The following is a 17,405-nucleotide window of genomic DNA, read 5'->3' on the forward strand; positions in this document are numbered from 1 at the left end:
TTCCTTGAGGCAGGCTGAGCTCCTGCTGCCTTGACTGGAGACTCTTGCTTCAGACAAGAAACCAAGTGCAGAGCATCGTCTGGTCCAAAGCCTTAGGTCCTGAATAACAGACACCCTGTATCCTAAAAACCACCTCCAGCTAGAGGACAGGCTGAAAAGCACAGGAGTCCTGCTTGCTTTCACCCAGCCCTGGCCAGCCGGGATGGAATGTACATAGCTTTTGCATGCTGACAGTTGGAAATCTTGTCACAAAACACAACTCCAAGAAAGCCAACATGGCACCAGAGAGCTTTTAAGAAGCAATAGTTCCCTTATGTTTCTTGGCTGATATGAGCAATTACTTTCCTTGCTTTCTGGGCCCAGTGCAAGTCGGGTGGTGTAAACTGGCACAGGATTCTACTCCAGAGGTAGAGACCACATGAAAAAAAGGGCCTTCCCTAATGAGGGCTTATGGATGAAGTCAGACCCAAAGCAGACATTTTGCTTGAAAAAGCCTCTAAGCATGATGGATGCCACTCCTCCTTCAAAGGCACCATGAAGTCAGGTTAAAAAGAGAAGTGCTGCCCATGTTTACTGCCAAGAGGAAATAAAGTCTTTGGTTGGCATACCCAGAGCTGCCAGCTAGCATCCAGAGGATGGACAGCACATGGAGTTGCCAGTTAACCCACCCACCTCTCTTCTGAGCCTACCCCAGATGTTGCTGGGCCCCTTTACCAGAGTCTTGAATGGTTAATTTTAAAAGAGAAGATGACAATATGGATTCCCTCCTTAATTAACAGTTTTATTAAATAACCCATTTCAAATAATAGTTAAATTCTCTAAATTTATATCATTCTATTAACCATAATCTAATCTCATTAACCTTGAAATCCCCAGTCTTAACTACCCAATTCGATACACCATGGTGATAGCAGCTAAACTAATTAAATGACCTTAAAACTATATCTCCTTCATGTATTGGCATTATTTATCTTTGCTCATTGCTCTTCTTTCAAGCTATCACAAAAATCTTCTCTTATTCCTGCACATACCTAGCACTAGATATGCTAGCACTCTTCCTTGCAAAATCCATCTGCGATGTCTCCAATTTTACTGTAGCTAATATATTCCAGCAGCAGCAACAGCTAGCGTGCTTGCTCCTTGGCTTTCATTCTGAATACCTGATGGCTTCACATCTTCATTTACTTTGCTGTCATTCATTGTCATTTCTGAAAGAAGTCCTTAAAACAGCGACTTGAGATCTTACTACAGAGAGAGCTCCTGCTCTGGGCCACTAATACTGTGTACTACAGTCCTCAAAAACATCTTTCTTAATCTCATTCTTGAAATAAGTTCTTCTTTGATTCCTCTAAATTTTGAGCATATTTACATCTCCTCAGATTACCAGTGCTGAAGATTCTGTTTCTTCCTGGACTGATCCAGCGTTAGTTCAAAAGCCATCTCCCAAAACACTATATTCAATGAACTTCCAAGGAAAGGGAGAGCTTGGCATTCTTGCTGTCTTACTTGACAGGGCTGGTCTAACAGCAGAAGAGAAAGGTAGGGGCTCTTTTTCTGTAAGATGTAACGAGTTTGTGACTTCCCTGACCTTTCTGCTATAATAACTTATGGAATAAGCTGCTGTATTTAGGACAATGAAATGGCAGATAACAAACTGGGACATTATCTGACCTGCATCTAAATTAATTTGCCTAGATAAGCAAACGATGAACAAAATGTATAGGCCTGCAAATACTTTCATTTACCTCTTGTCTTCTGTTCCCTGGAAGTAGATGCAGAAGCAGATTTCATCTCCCTGGTAGAAGGTACCAGGCTGTCCATGTCTAACACGTGTCCCTAAATTTCATCTGCCACTTCAAAGCCCTTTCACAACTGGAGAGCTCACTTAGCCTTCCATAAACTACAGAAGGGCCTTGAGGAGGGAAAAAGGTGGCCTGTGCCTGCCTGAAACCATGTGAACCACAACCTCGCTTTCTTGATCCACTGCCATCGTGGAATGTCTTTCGTTCTGTCTCTCCTTCTGCCATCACCACTTCAAAATAAAGATCAGAGTTGAAGCTTTTCAAAAGACTGGCTGCAACATAGATGGATTTCTATCTTAACTAACTAAATAAAGGCCCTTTAGAGGACACCATCTATATTCAGGTCTAAACATCAGGTTAAGAATTTTAAATCAGAAGAACTGCTGTACTAGGTCAGACCTAATGGTCCAGCCAGGCCAGTATCCCCATTCTGGATGCCAAGGGAAAGAACATGCTGCTCTCTTTTCTTCCCTTGCTCTCTTTTCTTCCCTCCCAGTCTGTGACCCAAGCTTTTCCCCATCCAAGAGCTGCCTCCAGATCTTAGTGATCAGTGATTGCCTACAGAGCTCTTCTTCAGAAATTCACTTAGTATTCTTCTGAACTGACTAATACCTTTGGTCTCTACAACATCCTTTGCCAATGAGATCAACAATTTAATTACATAACTCACAAAAAAACACTTATTTTTCTTTCTTTTAAGCTGTTGTTTGATTATTTCATTAGGTACTCTCTTCCTCTAGCAATATGAAAAATAGCTTATAGTCTGACATTTTCACACCTTATTTTATAAATCTTGAAGATGTGCCCACTCTGTACTCTCTCTTCCAAGCTGCAAGTCCTAATTTATTTATTATGCCTGTATACAGATGCCAGTCTATGCTTCTGTTCATTCTCAACTCTCCTAATTCTGAGCAAATATATGGAATTTTATTTTTTTTTCTGATGAGTATATAGTTAAATGCTAGAACAGGTTACCTAGAGAGGCTTTGGAATCTCCATGCCTGGAGATATTTATAACTTGATTAGAACAACACCAGCAGCACCCTCTAGACTTGCAGTTTTCCCTGCTTTAAACAGCACTGGCATAGGCACAGGCCTTGGGCTTCAGTCTAAAGAGGTTGGTCTAAAGATCTCCCAAAGACCTTTCAATCTATTTTTTTTCATAGAATCATAGAATTGGCTGGGTTGGAAGGGACCTCAGAGATCATCTAGTCCAACCCTTTTACCACCGTTGTGGTTGCTAGACTATGGCACTGAGTGCCACATCCAGTCTTTTTTTAAATATCTCCAGGGACGGAGAATCCACTACTTCCCTGGGCAGCCCATTCCAATGCCTGATCACCCTCTCCGTAAAGAAATTCTTTCTAATATCTAACCTAAAGTTCCCCTGGCACAACTTAAGACCATGCCCTCTTGTCTTGTTGAAAGTTGTCTGGCAAAAGAGACCAACGTCCACCCAGTTACAACCTCCTTTTAGGTAGTTGTAGACAGCGATGAGGTCTCCCCTGAGCCTCCTCTTCTCCAGGCTGAACAGCCCCAGCTCTCTCAGCCTCTCCTCATAGGGTCTGTGCTCGAGTCCCTTCACCAGCCTGGTTGCCCTCCTTTGGACCTTTTGTTGAACTCTATCTTGCTATTACTAAAATCTTCTACAGACGAGGCAGAAATGAATGTCATGTTCCAAGGTATGGGCTCGCCATTCCTCTGTCCTGCTACAAAATAAATGTTTTCTAGGATGGCTCTTGTTTGCTCTCTAGCATTTGATTTTCCTCTCTGGCCTTTGAGCACTAAGCTGCTATTCCCAACTATCCGCTTGGGAATGGCAACTAATTTTGAGTCCATCATTGTACGTGTATAGTTAAAATTGTTGCTCCTCATTAGCATTGCTTTGCACTTGTCAAGACTGAATTTCATCTGCCATTTTACTGCCTGCTCAGTATTGTGGTCTTCTTCTGTGACTCTTCATATGCAGATTGAGATCTGACTTCCCTGTAGCATCTGCAAATAAGTTTTACTGAAACTGCAATGAAGATAAATGTCTTCCCCATTCTGTTTTTCTAAATATCAGTGAAGGGAGTACTCCTGACTGCTCAGATTGCTAGCACTGCAAGTATTTCATTAATTCAGGAAAGCCTAAGAGTGAAATAAACAAACCTAGGTCCCATTTACATTACAAAGAGCTACTATGCTGCAGGAACTGACTCCAGCAGAGAAGCCCAAGACACAGATATTACTGTTCTGCACAGGAACATTGCTCAGACCCTCTCAGTGGGTTTTTGCTGCCCCATGCATTAGGCCCTTGCCCTATTGCAACTATTGCATTTCTCTGGATGAAAAAAATTGATCGGTTTCTCTCTGGCGCCTGGGTTGAGCAAAATGCCAAATGACATTAGCAGAAGGTAAATCAGATTTCTAAAGTGCACCCTTGTACCAGTCAAAGGGGTTAATAGTAAAAGACCATTTGTTTTGTGAAAATGATTAACCTGACAGCAGTTTCTTTAAAATAAATCAATGCCTTAATTTGGCCTAGTGAAGGTGTCCTGGGTGGGTAGACGGTTGCTCTCCCCTTTCCCAGGGAGGAAGAGATCCCAAGGGCCCACAGCTCCCCCTCCCTTTGCACAGGCAATGAGACGTGTGCCCCCGTGTTCTGTACTGCAAGGGTTTGGCTGCGCTGACCCTCCTTTGTGAGGTGCCTGGTCCAGCCCCACCCTGCAGATCAACAGACAACAATCTCTTACAGATGGCCTGCTGGCACAGCAAGCCTTCTCCAGAGCCTCACCTGTACTCCCTCTCCCGAAAGCGCTGAACAAGACTGGATCTGCCAGACTCTGTCCCGAATTGTGTGTAGGTTCAGTCCCTCGGCAATTTCTGAAGCAGGGGCAGCCGTCAGCAAATCCTGCTTGTTAGCAAATATGAGCACGGGGACTCCACTAAGCTTTTCTTCATCCAAAAGCTCAGCCAGCTCCTGCATTGTTTACATGGGAGTTGGGGAGGGAGAGGGAGATGGAGAGAGGGAAAGGAAGAAAACCTTCAACTACCAGTGGTTGTCTCTAATTAGAAATATTTTTAGGACAAATGCTGGAAGAGCATGTTCCAGTGAAACCTAGGTCTTATTATAAGAGAGCAAAAATGTATACAATCATCTCTGCCCAAGGTTCAAAAGCTATTTCTTCCAATTACAGGTTACAAAAATCTTCATCTTGGTCTGAAATTAGCAGTTGCCTTAAAGGCTGCAACTCTGTGTTTTACCATTCCCTGCTCCCCGGAGGCCAAAATTGATGAAACAGCAAAAAACATGAACATTGGCAGCATGAAGAAATGTCTTAAGTTATCTTCTGACTGGCATTTGTACCTGAGCAGCCTTGACACCAGCCCTGATAACTTTGATAATAATGAGTTTCAGAGGTTTGTTCCAAGTTTTATACACTGCAATTTGAGTGGGAGAGGACTTTTTTTTTTTTCCCCAGAAATGAAAATCTCCCTGCCACAAGAAAGTGCTGATGCTTTTGACGGCACTGGCTAGTTGAAGACAAGCTAGATCAGCTTTGGTAGTTGGATTTTGGCTCCATATGCACAGCACACACTGGGTGGCATCTTGAGAAATGGGTTTGTTAATTCAAAGGGTGATTCAAAGAGGTTATTTTAATAGCTCAAATCTGAATCTGTAGTGGATCAATGATGGGTGAAATACTTCATGTCTAGAGTTATGCAGTGGCCTCATGTGAAACGAGCACACACTGTCAAGTCACTTTCCTATGTGAACATATGGAATCTGTAGGGACTGCTGGTATTGTGGGTAGAGGAGTGCATAAGGTTTTGCGGGCTCCTTATTTAGCTGGAAAAGCCTCATGTTCCCAGATACTGTTTTAACATCTTTCATCCACTGGCTAGAAAGCTTTGGACTAAATGAGTGCAGTCAGGGAGATGCTACACTGCAGCAGAAATCTGATTCCATCCCCCCAAAAAGTAATGTTTGGTTTGGAAACCAGGATGAGAGAGCTGGCTGGGAATTTTTCAACAAAATAGGTCTTTCATCTGACATGGCTGATTTATTGAAACCAAAAGCGTTTGCAGAAATATGAGGGTCCAGACTGATTCTGCCTGACTCAGGCAAGTGCTCTAAGCTTCTGCTTCCTCTCCCACTTTTTTGCCTGATAAATATTTAGTTCTTGATATAAAATGAAATGGCTCCAACAGGGAAAGATAACTCCCACCCCTAGAACAACTAACAGTTCTGCTGCTAGGGTGTGTCCTTGATACTTGAGAGGCAAAAGATCAAGCATGTCCTTCAAATCAGGCAGAACAGAGGATTTTAAACTAAACCTCCTAATCTGGGGGGTAAACTGGTTGCTAGTTATTTTGGGGCACTGTCGCTTTCTGAGTTATACAGAAGAAAGTTCAAAAGTTCTATTTTTGTTCCTAGAACATAAAACGTTACAAAACATCAAAACTTTGCAAAACGGAAATCTCATTTTCTGGCCAGTCTTAGTTACAATGTTCTTAAGTTTTTTTTTCAATTACATCCAAAAGACAATCAAGTCAGTATGATTTCCATTTCAACTTTGTAAATAAGAAAATAGGATTCCTCGGGGTCTTGGTTTGGCAAGGTTTAAAGGATTTAGAGAAGTTTTTGCTTTCAGTATTAGGCTCCTTTTGCTATTATTGTATAACTTTAATGAAAACTGTTCTCTTTGAATGGAATTAGGCTACCTATTTTCCTTGTTTCACATCTATCAAAATAATCTGCATTGATGTTGGAAGGCAAGTCTCTTGAAATGCAAATTTCCCTCATAAACAACAAAACCATCTTCCTAACTTTTGTGAGCAAGGGGCACTCAGAAGCACTGAGTTACTTCAAAGGAAGCTGGGCATAACTAACTTACCTGACCTGTTTCTTCAAACCTCTTCCTATCTGCACTGTCAATGACATAGATCTGAAAAAGAAATGAGAGGAAAAAGTTACTCTTCCCACAAGACACTCTTTCACAGTATCAGGTGCTGAAGTGAGCTGAGACTATTAATTATGCTTTTGTGCACAAAGATCCCTGTTATTATTTATAGCTAATGTTGATAAAACTTTGTAACATTCTCAAAGGAGAGGGGCCACCTCTTTTAAAGCTGGGGGAGTGGACAGCCATATGGGTAGGATCAAAAAGAAGCTGGTGACAATACTGGGGATATTTTCACCATCTCCACAGCATCTTATTGTCTGAAAAGAGCAGGAGACATCTAAGTATCTCTTCAAAGGACTGGCTTATAGGCTGAAGCTGAGCACAGGAAGGCAAAACCTGGGGAACCAGATGTGGTCTTTCACCCTAGCAAACAGTGTACAAACACTGCACTGGTGTGATTACACCACATTGCCCCACATCACCTCCTTGATAAGCCAAGGCACACAGTGGCCCTCAGGAGACAGATGAATATACTGGGGATGTGGTGTTCCTCTCCATCAAGTGATCCTACTGCTACACTTACAGGGCTGGGCACCACATCTCATGGTCCACGAGGAGGTCCCAACTAGGCACCTGTCCCTTTGGTATGGAGAAGGGTGGATCCCCTGGCCTGCAGGATCCCTGACTTGGGAGGGAGTCTCTACCCTTTCTGGACAGCATGGTGTGTACTGATTTCTTTCTGTAACTGTAAACCAGCCTTCTCAGAGAAGGCAGCTCTAGGTCTAGGTCTGCAAAGGCTAAAAGGATCCCCAAAGGTTGTCCTAAATACCTAAGTCCAGCCACCCTCCTTCCCTCTAGGAATGCTACTGCAGTTCAGAGTGCACAAGTTACATTGAAAAAAAAGGAGAAGCTCAGCATAGCAGACAGGCAAAAATGGCCTGTCTTCACTTTCTCATTACTTGGTATGGGAAGGTTTTTGAAGGAGAAGGGTGCTGGGACAGCAGACAGGGACAGGACTGGTGACAAACACTGAGCATTTTGCTACCAGTCTCTGCCATTCCCCATCATTTGTGATTGAAGCTGCTAGTATGTCATCTGCATGCTTTTCGGTGGCTTACAGGGAGCAAGTGTCAGCCTGGTTTTCAGGGAATAGATGAGCACAGCACCCCGTCATCAAAATAAATGGCATCCTTGCAGGCAGTTTCAGCACAGAACTCCAAGCTTCAAGGGTAATTTTGACCAAATAGTTTGAGGAAGGAAGATCTCTAGCAACAGTATCTATTAAACTGTAGGCACTCCCTTAATGAGCGATGTTGTTTGAAATGGGACCACACACACAGCAGGAGAACAGAACCTGTATGCCAGGCCTGAGAAGGTAACCCAGCAAACTCACAGACTTCTCTGCTGATGACTGGGGGTCTGTGGTCCTCCCGGGGCCAGGCTGATGCACACTGAGAGAGGCTGGGGGACACGTGGCAGGGACAGACACAGCTGTGTGGGGATCCATCAGCAGCACACACACTTGGTGCTGCGTGACGAGGAAAGGCCCGTGGGCACTGTGTGCCATGTGGCCTCTCACTGCAATGTGATCACAAACACATGCACCTCTCTGCCCCTCCTGAGCATCCACCACTGTGCGTCCCATTTTGGGTAGGAAATGCATACCAAAAGAAAGGAAAAAGCTGCAGGGCTGGCACTTGTGCTCTGGAGTGTAACTGGACTGTCATCTGTTCTCCTTCAGGACATCTCACAGGAAGCTCAGCAACACATGAAGGCAATGGTCAAGTGCTACTTCTCAGCTGAAAAGGAGCACCTCCTATATTATGGTGTTTCTCTGCCTTGCAGGGAAGAGCTTTGAGTTCCAACCAGCCAGGCTTTCTCCCACACTGCTCTTCCTCTTACTAGGGAGCTATTTTGCAAGATGAGAATTGTAGACAACAGCGCTTGGGGCAAAAGCCACAAAAGCATAGCACAGAGAAGGTAAAGCATGTGCAGAGTGCCTACTTCCAAACCAGAAAGCACTGTGCCAAATAGCTGCAGGTGCCTGTCTGAATATGCAATCAGCCAGATATCCACACCTTATTTGCCTGGGTTAAGCTTCCAAATATCACAGGTGTGTGATGCAAGATCAAGCTCTCATTCAAAGGCACCTGTGTGGATTTGAATTTGTAATAACTTCCTGCTTTTTAAAACCCTTTAGAGGGTCCTTTCTGCTTTATGCTACACAGTTTAGGAGAAGACAGAAGCAGGGAGTCCTGGGAACTGTATCATACCTCATCTCCACCTTCCTTCTATGGCAAGGGCCACACAAGAGCCTGTTTCTGTCTGTGGTGCTTGGAAGCACAGTTTGTTGAACAGCCACTGAGTGCATCATGCTGGAGAAATAGTGCTTGTGAAAGAAATTCCCATAAAGCCAGGTGCCTCCTTTGAGCAACAGGCCAAAAAAAAACCAACCTGGAGTAAGTGGGTTGAGCAGAAATTGCAAGCAGTGGGACTGGATGAAGAAATAACACGGGATAAGTTGGCTCAGTTTACAGAGGCACAACCTACACCAGGTTAGTCAGAGGATAAAATTACTGGCTAAAAGAGGGGTGAGGGCTTCCAGAAGAGAGAGAGATTCTAGTTTTGGTGTGTATGAACATAGCAAAGCCCTCCACTAGCATTCCAACAGCTCCTAGTCTGGGACTGGATGTCAGCAGACAGCAGGCAAGGGAGCTCAGGGCCATGAGCACACCAGTTATTCCCTCTGAAATCACACTGCCACCTGCCCCAAACTGATACTGCCTCTACCTACTCATTGTCTTACTCATATGAAAAGAAAGGTTTTTCTCAATACATTGCTTTAACTGGGGTGAAAGGAGGGCAGGGAAAACAACTGCTTTAATCTTCATAAATAACTGCTTCATTCTTCAAATTCACCTTTATTTCTGCACCTCCCATGAAGCACATGCTGGGAATGGGGAAGCCTACAGGCCAGTGCAGCTCACTGCTTTTGCCAGCAGTTTTCCAGATACTGTTTTGCAGTTGCACAGTTTTTGTTAGCCTGAGCACCTGCCACAGCAGGCAAAGATCCCCTACCTGCTGCTTTGCAGTGTTGACTCTGATCTGCACACCTACTGCCTCCCCACCTCACTCAGCTGCAGAGCTTGGACTCAGTGGGCAAAATCACTGTACAGCCATGCCATGTCCCCCTTCTCAATGGCCACAGAGGAGCACATGAAGTTTGTACTGCTGGTTTCACAAATACAGATCTTTCCCCTAGGAGATCTCACCACTGCTCTTTGCAAAAGCAACCAACTGGTCTTACACTGTAGTGGCTGCCCTCATTATCAGTATCCAAGTTAAGGCTGAAAAATTGGGTCTGCATAAGAGATTATTGAGGGTTTACTAGTCCCATTTAAATAACAGCTGAATTTGGACAGTGCTTTCTAAGCCTGCAGGTACAGCCAGGCCCTTCAGGACCCTGACATGAGCCTTGGAGCAGAATGCCCTATTCCTAGTTGCACCAAACCTTCTGTGGGAGTCAACTAAACTCCTGACATAGTAAGTGTGTGTGATAGGAAGGAGGAAGGGTGTCTTTCTGAGAAAATTTCCACCTTCCCATGGGAGCCCTCCAGACCTGGCTTAGAATTGCCTTTTTTTGCTTCCAGGGGAAACATGACTCAAGGTGGGAGAAGGCCTGGAGCCCCCAGCCTGCCTTCATCCTGGCACACATGGTTGTATGTTAAGAGATGCTCTTCGAAACTAGTCAGGACAGTACTTGGAGGGTTCCAGGGTAACGTGCTCTGGCATGGAAACACAAAGGTCTTGAACTGTAAATATAACTGTAGGCATCTGTAGCTAACTGTGAGATAATTACAGCTAAGATGTCAAGAATATTAAAGGACAGTCTTATGATTAAAGGACCGAGGAAAAAGACAGGGGGTATCTGTCCCTCATCAAGAAGCTTTCCTGATGTCAGACGCAACATTTAATTCTGCTGTGCCTCAGTTTCTCCAACTATAAAACAGAGGCACCATACTGACCTACCTCTACATATGAGGCTAATACTCAGCAGGCCTCCAGAGTCCCCAATGAAAGGAGCTATAGATGGGCAAACTACAAGTTATTAATGTTCTTTCATTTGAAGGAGACTGAGATGAGAGGAAAGGAACTGGCTATAACCAGCACCATCCTGTGAAAGTAAAAACATACAACTGAATGATTTCTACAAACATCACTGTATTTTTCTTACTGCACCCAACCAATCTTGCCATTTCACTCAGAATAACTCCTGTTACAATGGCCATGGTGTTGCTGAGGTCTGGGACATTACATTACTTGTTCCTGAATTTCTGGCTGAGACCTTGGAAAGCCATTGCATGAACACACCATTCAACTGCAGCCAATACTCACAAGGATATCAGTGTTTTCAAAATAGTTCCTCCAGTATGGCCTGATCTTCCTCTGTCCACCTATGTCCCATACATTCAGCTTGAAGCCTTGAGACTGTACACTTTTGATGTTGAAGCCCTGGAAAGAGCAGAAACAAAGCCACATAGAGCATTAACCTGAATGGCTGGAGCACGTTCACAGGCAGTGAATATATATCCCGTGCCTACAATGTGCATCAAGATGGGACGGGCAGCCAACAAGATGGATCAGCTGTGAGAAAGGTGCTGGCAAAACTGAACACAGCCACCAAACCATCAGTTTGCCAGTGTTCTGGGGTCAAGGGTTGATGCTGTCATGGCTATGGAGACAGATGATGCAGTTATTGCCCTGGGAGGGCTCAGCAGGGTGGGTGCAGGAAGAGCTGAGAGAGCTGCAGATAAGGAGAATACAAGGGCGTTGTGAGAAGCAGGAATGAGCTTATGAAAGCTGAGCAGAGAGTCCCAGCTAACACGAAGCCAGAGGTCTCAGCTCAATTCGACACGACACAGCTAATGCTGGGCTTAAAAGAGCAACAGCTGCACGTCTGAAGGGTCCATTTCATCAATTATAGCACCAATTGAAAGGGCATTCAAGTAGAAAAACAGGATGTGGCGTGGGCTGGCAGTGTGCTGCCACACCACCCAGGGGACTGGGGCTTGGAATCAGGGTGTTGGGGCTGGGAAATTTGGGAGGCAGCTATGGGTTGGGGGGAAGTATCTCCCATAGCTCTCTAGCAACCTCATCTGGTCGACACAGAACTGATGCTGCAGTGCTTCTGATGGGAGACATCGCTCTTTCCAACTTTGAGGCTCAAGGAATAGGGACCAGGGACATCAGAGAAGAAGTGCTAGAATATGCAGGACCCTTGGAAATGGCAAGATGAAAGATGCAAGTACACAGGGGCTTGCCCAATTCTGTAGCATCACCTGTATATGTCTACTGTTTGGCAAGGACAACAGGAACAAATTCTCATCCATGCACCTCTAGCATGACCCAAAAGCCTTCTGCAGAAGTCCACAGCACTCATCTACTTTTTCATTACCTGACAGATCAGGCCTGATGCTCTCTGGTGTCTTCAGGGAGCCTCGTCTTATGAAGATAACACAAAAACTTAATTGTGCACCAGGCTTCAATCACTCCCGCTTTTACTGAAATACTCTGCTGAATGATTAGTGCTCTGTATGATAGGCAGATGGGACCACAAGAACTGCCTCAGGCAGGGAAAGGCCTTTCTCACCTGTGTTGGTGTGATGTGGCTGATGTCCTCAGATGCCAACTGTTTCAGGAGTGTGGTCTTGCCTGCATTATCCAGTCCCAAGAGGAGAATTCTCACCTCCTGGTCTGGGGTGCTTTTCAGTTTACGCAGGATTGACAGTAAACCCTAAATCCACAAGAGAGATCATAGCTGTTATTCTCCCCTTTGACTCTCTCCCCTCTGCCCTCCTGCCTTGAAATGAGTTCTGTATAACAGTGGATCCCAAATTTTCTTCATCTCAGAGAGTACTGACAAGTTCTCAGAAAGTGCAAATGTTGCTCAGTGGGGTGCACCACTGGCTACATGTCCTGTCAGCTGTTTGGCATTCCCTGTGCCAGGAAGACTGTGCCTATAGATATTATGTATAGGAGTTGCAAACCAAGTCCTTGTGAGCCCTTCATTATCTTTATCACAGGGAAAACCCCATTAATTTAACATTCCTCCTAGTTAACTGCAGGTTACTGTGTACCTGACATCAGTTCTTTTCATAGTAACTCTCTGATCATCTCAAACCCCGTTTATCTGTCTAAAACATGCTGGACCCCTGGGGCACGTGCAGTTCTGATTCTCAGGATGTAGCACTTAACAACTATCTCAGATCACCACACATCCTCGCTAAGAAAAGCACAGTGGATTTCAGTCATTAGCTAGGCTCAGCTCTCTGAGCTGACAGTATCACTCAGGATTAGGAAACAGAATATGCAGGTCAGCTCATTTACAATCACACGTTACAGCAGCACACCCAAGCTTTTGTCAATGCCACTGCTGAGACCTCTCTAAAATGGCTGGAAAATATTGTGGATTCTGACACATAACTGAGAGATGCAAATCAACCCACTTCCACCTGCTTCTCATTGCCCAGTCTGGCCCCACAGGAAAGGGGCAGCTGCAGCCAAGGAGACAAGGCTGAGAGCTTACAACTATCCCGATGTCCTTGGACATGATGTGGTGCTGCTCTGCACTCTACGGCTTGGCAGGGACCTCTCCTCAGAGCCTGAGCAGTGTACACCACACTGAGATCCAGCCTGGGGACACATATGCTCTTGGAAGTAATCTGTGTAAGCAAATATGAGAGAGGAATACACCTACAGCCCTGAGGACTCCTGCTTCATCTCTCCCAGACAATTTCCATGTCCTGAAGGATAATGGCAAAGTATTTCTCTTCAGCTCACCCAAGAGCCAGAGCTGGGAACAAAGTTTCTGTATCAGCACAGATCTGGGCCCAAGAGGGACCATCTCCCAAGTTTTTTTGTCCTCCCATTTGCAAAATGGAGACACTGCTTCTTGTCAACCAGTAATGGTGAAATTAGTTAAATGTCATTAAGTGCTTTGTTGCTATGAGGAACTACACCCTTTAAATATTCCTGCTGGGAGCCAAGGACTATTTGAGCCGTGAAGGTTGCTCTCAATCCCCTCCAGATCACAGCAATCAGAAACCTGTCCTCAAGATAAAGAGCTGCAGGACGTGGTACAACCATCACCGCTGCAACACATTTTCTGTCTGTGGCAGGGCCCTTCTGCAGACTCCTGGAAAGCCCCACCTCAGCCGTTTGGAAAATGCCGCTTTCAACCCCTCACCCCCCTGCTCCAAGGTGGGGAGCATTTTAGAAAGGACACGACACTACAGGTAGCCATGTCAAAGCTTCTGGTAATGCTGGAAGAAAACACAGTGAGATTCAAAAGCTCTTGAGATTTCATGCACCCCTCTAAGCATTTTTAAGTAATTTATTGGATTTCCATTCAATTGCCAGACACAGCTCAAATATACACAAAAATGTGTAAGAAACAGGGAGAAGGAACTTCATAGAACTGGGTTGGAAGAGTATCTGAAGAAAGCTGCAGAATTGCCACTGTTTGTTGTGCTTTTAAAAAGCACTGCAAAAAGCTGAAGTTGAGAAATTCAGATCTCTTGCAAGGAGCAGCAAAACCACAGTCTTACAGCCCAATATGCAGGCTCAGGGTACCACCTCTATCATAAGCACTCCAGTAAAGAACTGGGAATCCAGGGCCTGCTCAAGAGCTGTTGGTCAGGACTCTGCTTGGTAAAGGGTGCCACACCTGCATGGTGTAGGGACAGAAAATCCCCAAACTGCTTTTAGTGGAAGTGTGCAGGCATGCAAGATCACATGCTGAGACCTGAGGGCCAGATGCTCACAGCTGGCTCTCACCCATGGGCCCGTGGCTAATGAATTTGAAGGGCTGTGTTCATTACAGTCACTGCAAGCTCTCCCAAGCCAACAGTCCATGCCCCAGCTGCAGAACCCAAGCTGTGTTCTGCCCCAACAACAGTCTGCACAACCACACATTTAAGGGGAAAAAAAAGGAAGAGCAGCAGAAATACTGCTAATGATTACTTGTTTACATGCATGTCCTAAGTGCCCTTGACATCATTAAAAAACACAAGTTTGAACTCCATGACTAGCAACACATTTTCTTTTCACCTGCAGACAATTTTACAGTTGTGTTTGCTGACTTGTAAATCCATGGATTTCAGCTCGATGCAGAGAGACCTCACAGGAGCAGGAACTCTAAAATTCACACATGCTCCCTCTTTCCAAGGAAACACTGAATTTCCCATTCTTATGGACCTGACCCACAGCCAACACACACCAGCCAAAGTACTACTGCTGACCAGAGAGCTCTGAATCAGGCCCTATCATTTTAGTTTATTGCTCACAGTTAAAAAAAGAAGCTGTTGAAATGCTAATCCTATTCACAGCACCACTTGCTAAGAGCAGAGCAGTGTATCCCAGAGAAGATCAGGATTAGGGGCCTTTATATTTCAGAATCCAAATCTAAAATAGTGAGTGCAAAAAAATGTATTACAAAGTATTGCTACCACTGAGCAATTCTCAGGGGTCGGGAAGAGGAACAGTTGTAAATGTTAACAGAGCTTCTCCCATTGTAGACAGATGCTATTTCTGGGCTAGTATGACAGCCTACGAGAAAATGATCAGCATCGTTCCATATTCTACTCAAGTGACACTGCTGCATGGCTGATCACAGGATTATCTGGGGTAGCCAATAGAAGAGAGGATATATATAGAAATAAAAGTATTCTCTAAGGTATAAAGTAAGCTGATTTAAAAGGCTGGAAGACAAGCAAGCCAACACAGAGAAGTGGATTTTATTTCAGTAGCTGCCAGAATAGGTTACACAGTCTGTATATACAACTTAAATCAAGGGCCAAATAATAGTATGGGTTACTATGATTGCTACTATTTTGTCAATATTATTTAAAACTTGCACTCAGCATTCTCTGTCTAGTTAGTGAAGATTTAAGATTAAGGAAAGCCACACACAGACGGGTTTCTAACATTTTTATTTTTTTAATTTTGTCTTATAAGCACACTAGCTAGGAAGACAGAAAGCATTTCCTGACAGCTTAGTAGACTGGAAAAAATTACTCAGTCGAGTTCCCTGCTGCACGCCATCACTATGTGGGACAAACAACCCTTACTGCACACACACTGATGGATGAGCACCTCTCTGCTCACAAACATAAGGCTGAAACTAACTTAGGCAGATGAGAGTCAGAAACCAAACCCTTTTCATTGGTGGGAGATATCAGGTAGAAAGCCATGAAATGGGAAAAATTTGTACTTGGGGGCAACAGAAGAGGAGCAGTCTCAATGCTGGGACTCAACCTGCAGTGAGGAGAGAGGACGCCCAGGATGCCTGCATGGCAGCCAGGCCCACAGTACTAGCTCACTGGGGCATCTGGGATGAGGAGCAGGACAAGTCTTGAGCAGGACAGTGGAGACATTGGCTGGCTGAGAAGCTGCATAGACAACTGATGGTAGTATAAGGGCAGTGTGTCATTTGCACAAAAGTAAGCAGACTGCGGCATCTGTAACAGAGAAGGGAACTGCAGATGCTGCTCAGATAATGAAGAGCACAGCGTGGCAGTGCGTGCAGGCTTTGAGAAGGGCAGCTGTACACAGCAGCTCAAGGCTGGGCACAGTCAGCCAGCAATCACTTTTTGGTCACCCCTGGGTTAAGCAAACTATGGTTTATATCAGATTGGTTTGTTTAAAAACATCTTTGTCCTTGGTGGAGAGCATTTGCTTTACAAGCATCATGAGACAGACTGATGGGGTCAGCAATGAGGAGACTGCATTCTCCAGAAAGTGTGTGGGAACACAAGAGAAAAAAAAAGACTCCTGACAATGACTACAAAATCAGAGTGCAGCATTAAATTCAGAGATGCAACTAAATGGGCAAGAGCACCCATAAACACATCGAGCATGAAAGCAAAGCTAATTATTAGCATTGTTCAGAAAACAGGGATGTGTGGTTTTATGAAAGTATATCATTGCTAGGTTTAAAATACCCACTGAATTATCAAAGGACTTTCAGTTATAGCTGCATGCAGTGATCCTATTATCTTAAAAAAAATACAGACATACATAAAAATACAGTGACATTTATAGTCTTAGCTAAGGGTTTTGTGGGTTTATTCAGCCTTAAATCCATGCTGTATATGGGTCTTTTGAACTAGTTGATGCATGTAACTACATCCTGTACCACAGAAGCCACTGAAAGGAAGATTCACTTTATAGGCCAAAGCAAAAATTGGTTTGGGACAAACAGAGCATCGAGATAATCTATTTATATATTCTAACAGGTTGGCAATATAAAGCCATAATGGAAAGAACAATTTCCCTTCATATTGAGGTCTGGATACACAGGGCACAGCCCACAAGCCACTGCAGAGCACATGGTTGATTCCTATTAGGAAGGAGAAGTAAATGTATTCGGTTTATTAACCACAAATCTGAGACAATGAATTTAAAATAAACCCACCTTCAATCACAAGCAATTGCTTATCCACTGGATGTGGATATTTAGCTAGAATCAAATAAATTCACCAAGATGTAATACAGCCGCAAAGCTCAGCACCTCAGCATGCCACTGTGACTACATCTCCCCATCTCTACACCCCTGCACGAACATTCTCTTCCCTCCTGCTGTTACCATAAGTCACTTATCTTCACCCACAAGACCCTCCCCAGCCAAGAGCATTTGTCGTGGAGGTGACAGCTC

General features: G+C 44.4%; 1 protein-coding gene across 3 annotated transcripts in view; it reads right to left on the reverse strand.

The window, feature by feature from the left end:
• The window catches only part of ARL3 (ADP ribosylation factor like GTPase 3), a 31,214-nt gene that overhangs the window by 9,343 nt on the left and 4,466 nt on the right, over nt 1–17,405 (reverse strand). For all 3 annotated transcript variants that reach the window (XM_030453171.1, XM_030453173.1, XM_030453172.1), the window contains exons 2-5: nt 12,342–12,485; nt 11,087–11,203; nt 6,683–6,733; nt 4,579–4,764 (exon numbers count right to left, since the gene is read on the reverse strand). In XM_030453171.1, coding sequence (XP_030309031.1) covers nt 4,579–4,764; nt 6,683–6,733; nt 11,087–11,203; nt 12,342–12,485 — 498 coding nt within the window. The remainder of the gene's footprint in view (nt 1–4,578; nt 4,765–6,682; nt 6,734–11,086; nt 11,204–12,341; nt 12,486–17,405) is intronic.

This window comes from Calypte anna, chromosome 6 (genome assembly GCF_003957555.1).
Source record: "Calypte anna isolate BGI_N300 chromosome 6, bCalAnn1_v1.p, whole genome shotgun sequence".
NCBI classification, from domain to species: domain Eukaryota; kingdom Metazoa; phylum Chordata; class Aves; order Apodiformes; family Trochilidae; genus Calypte; species Calypte anna.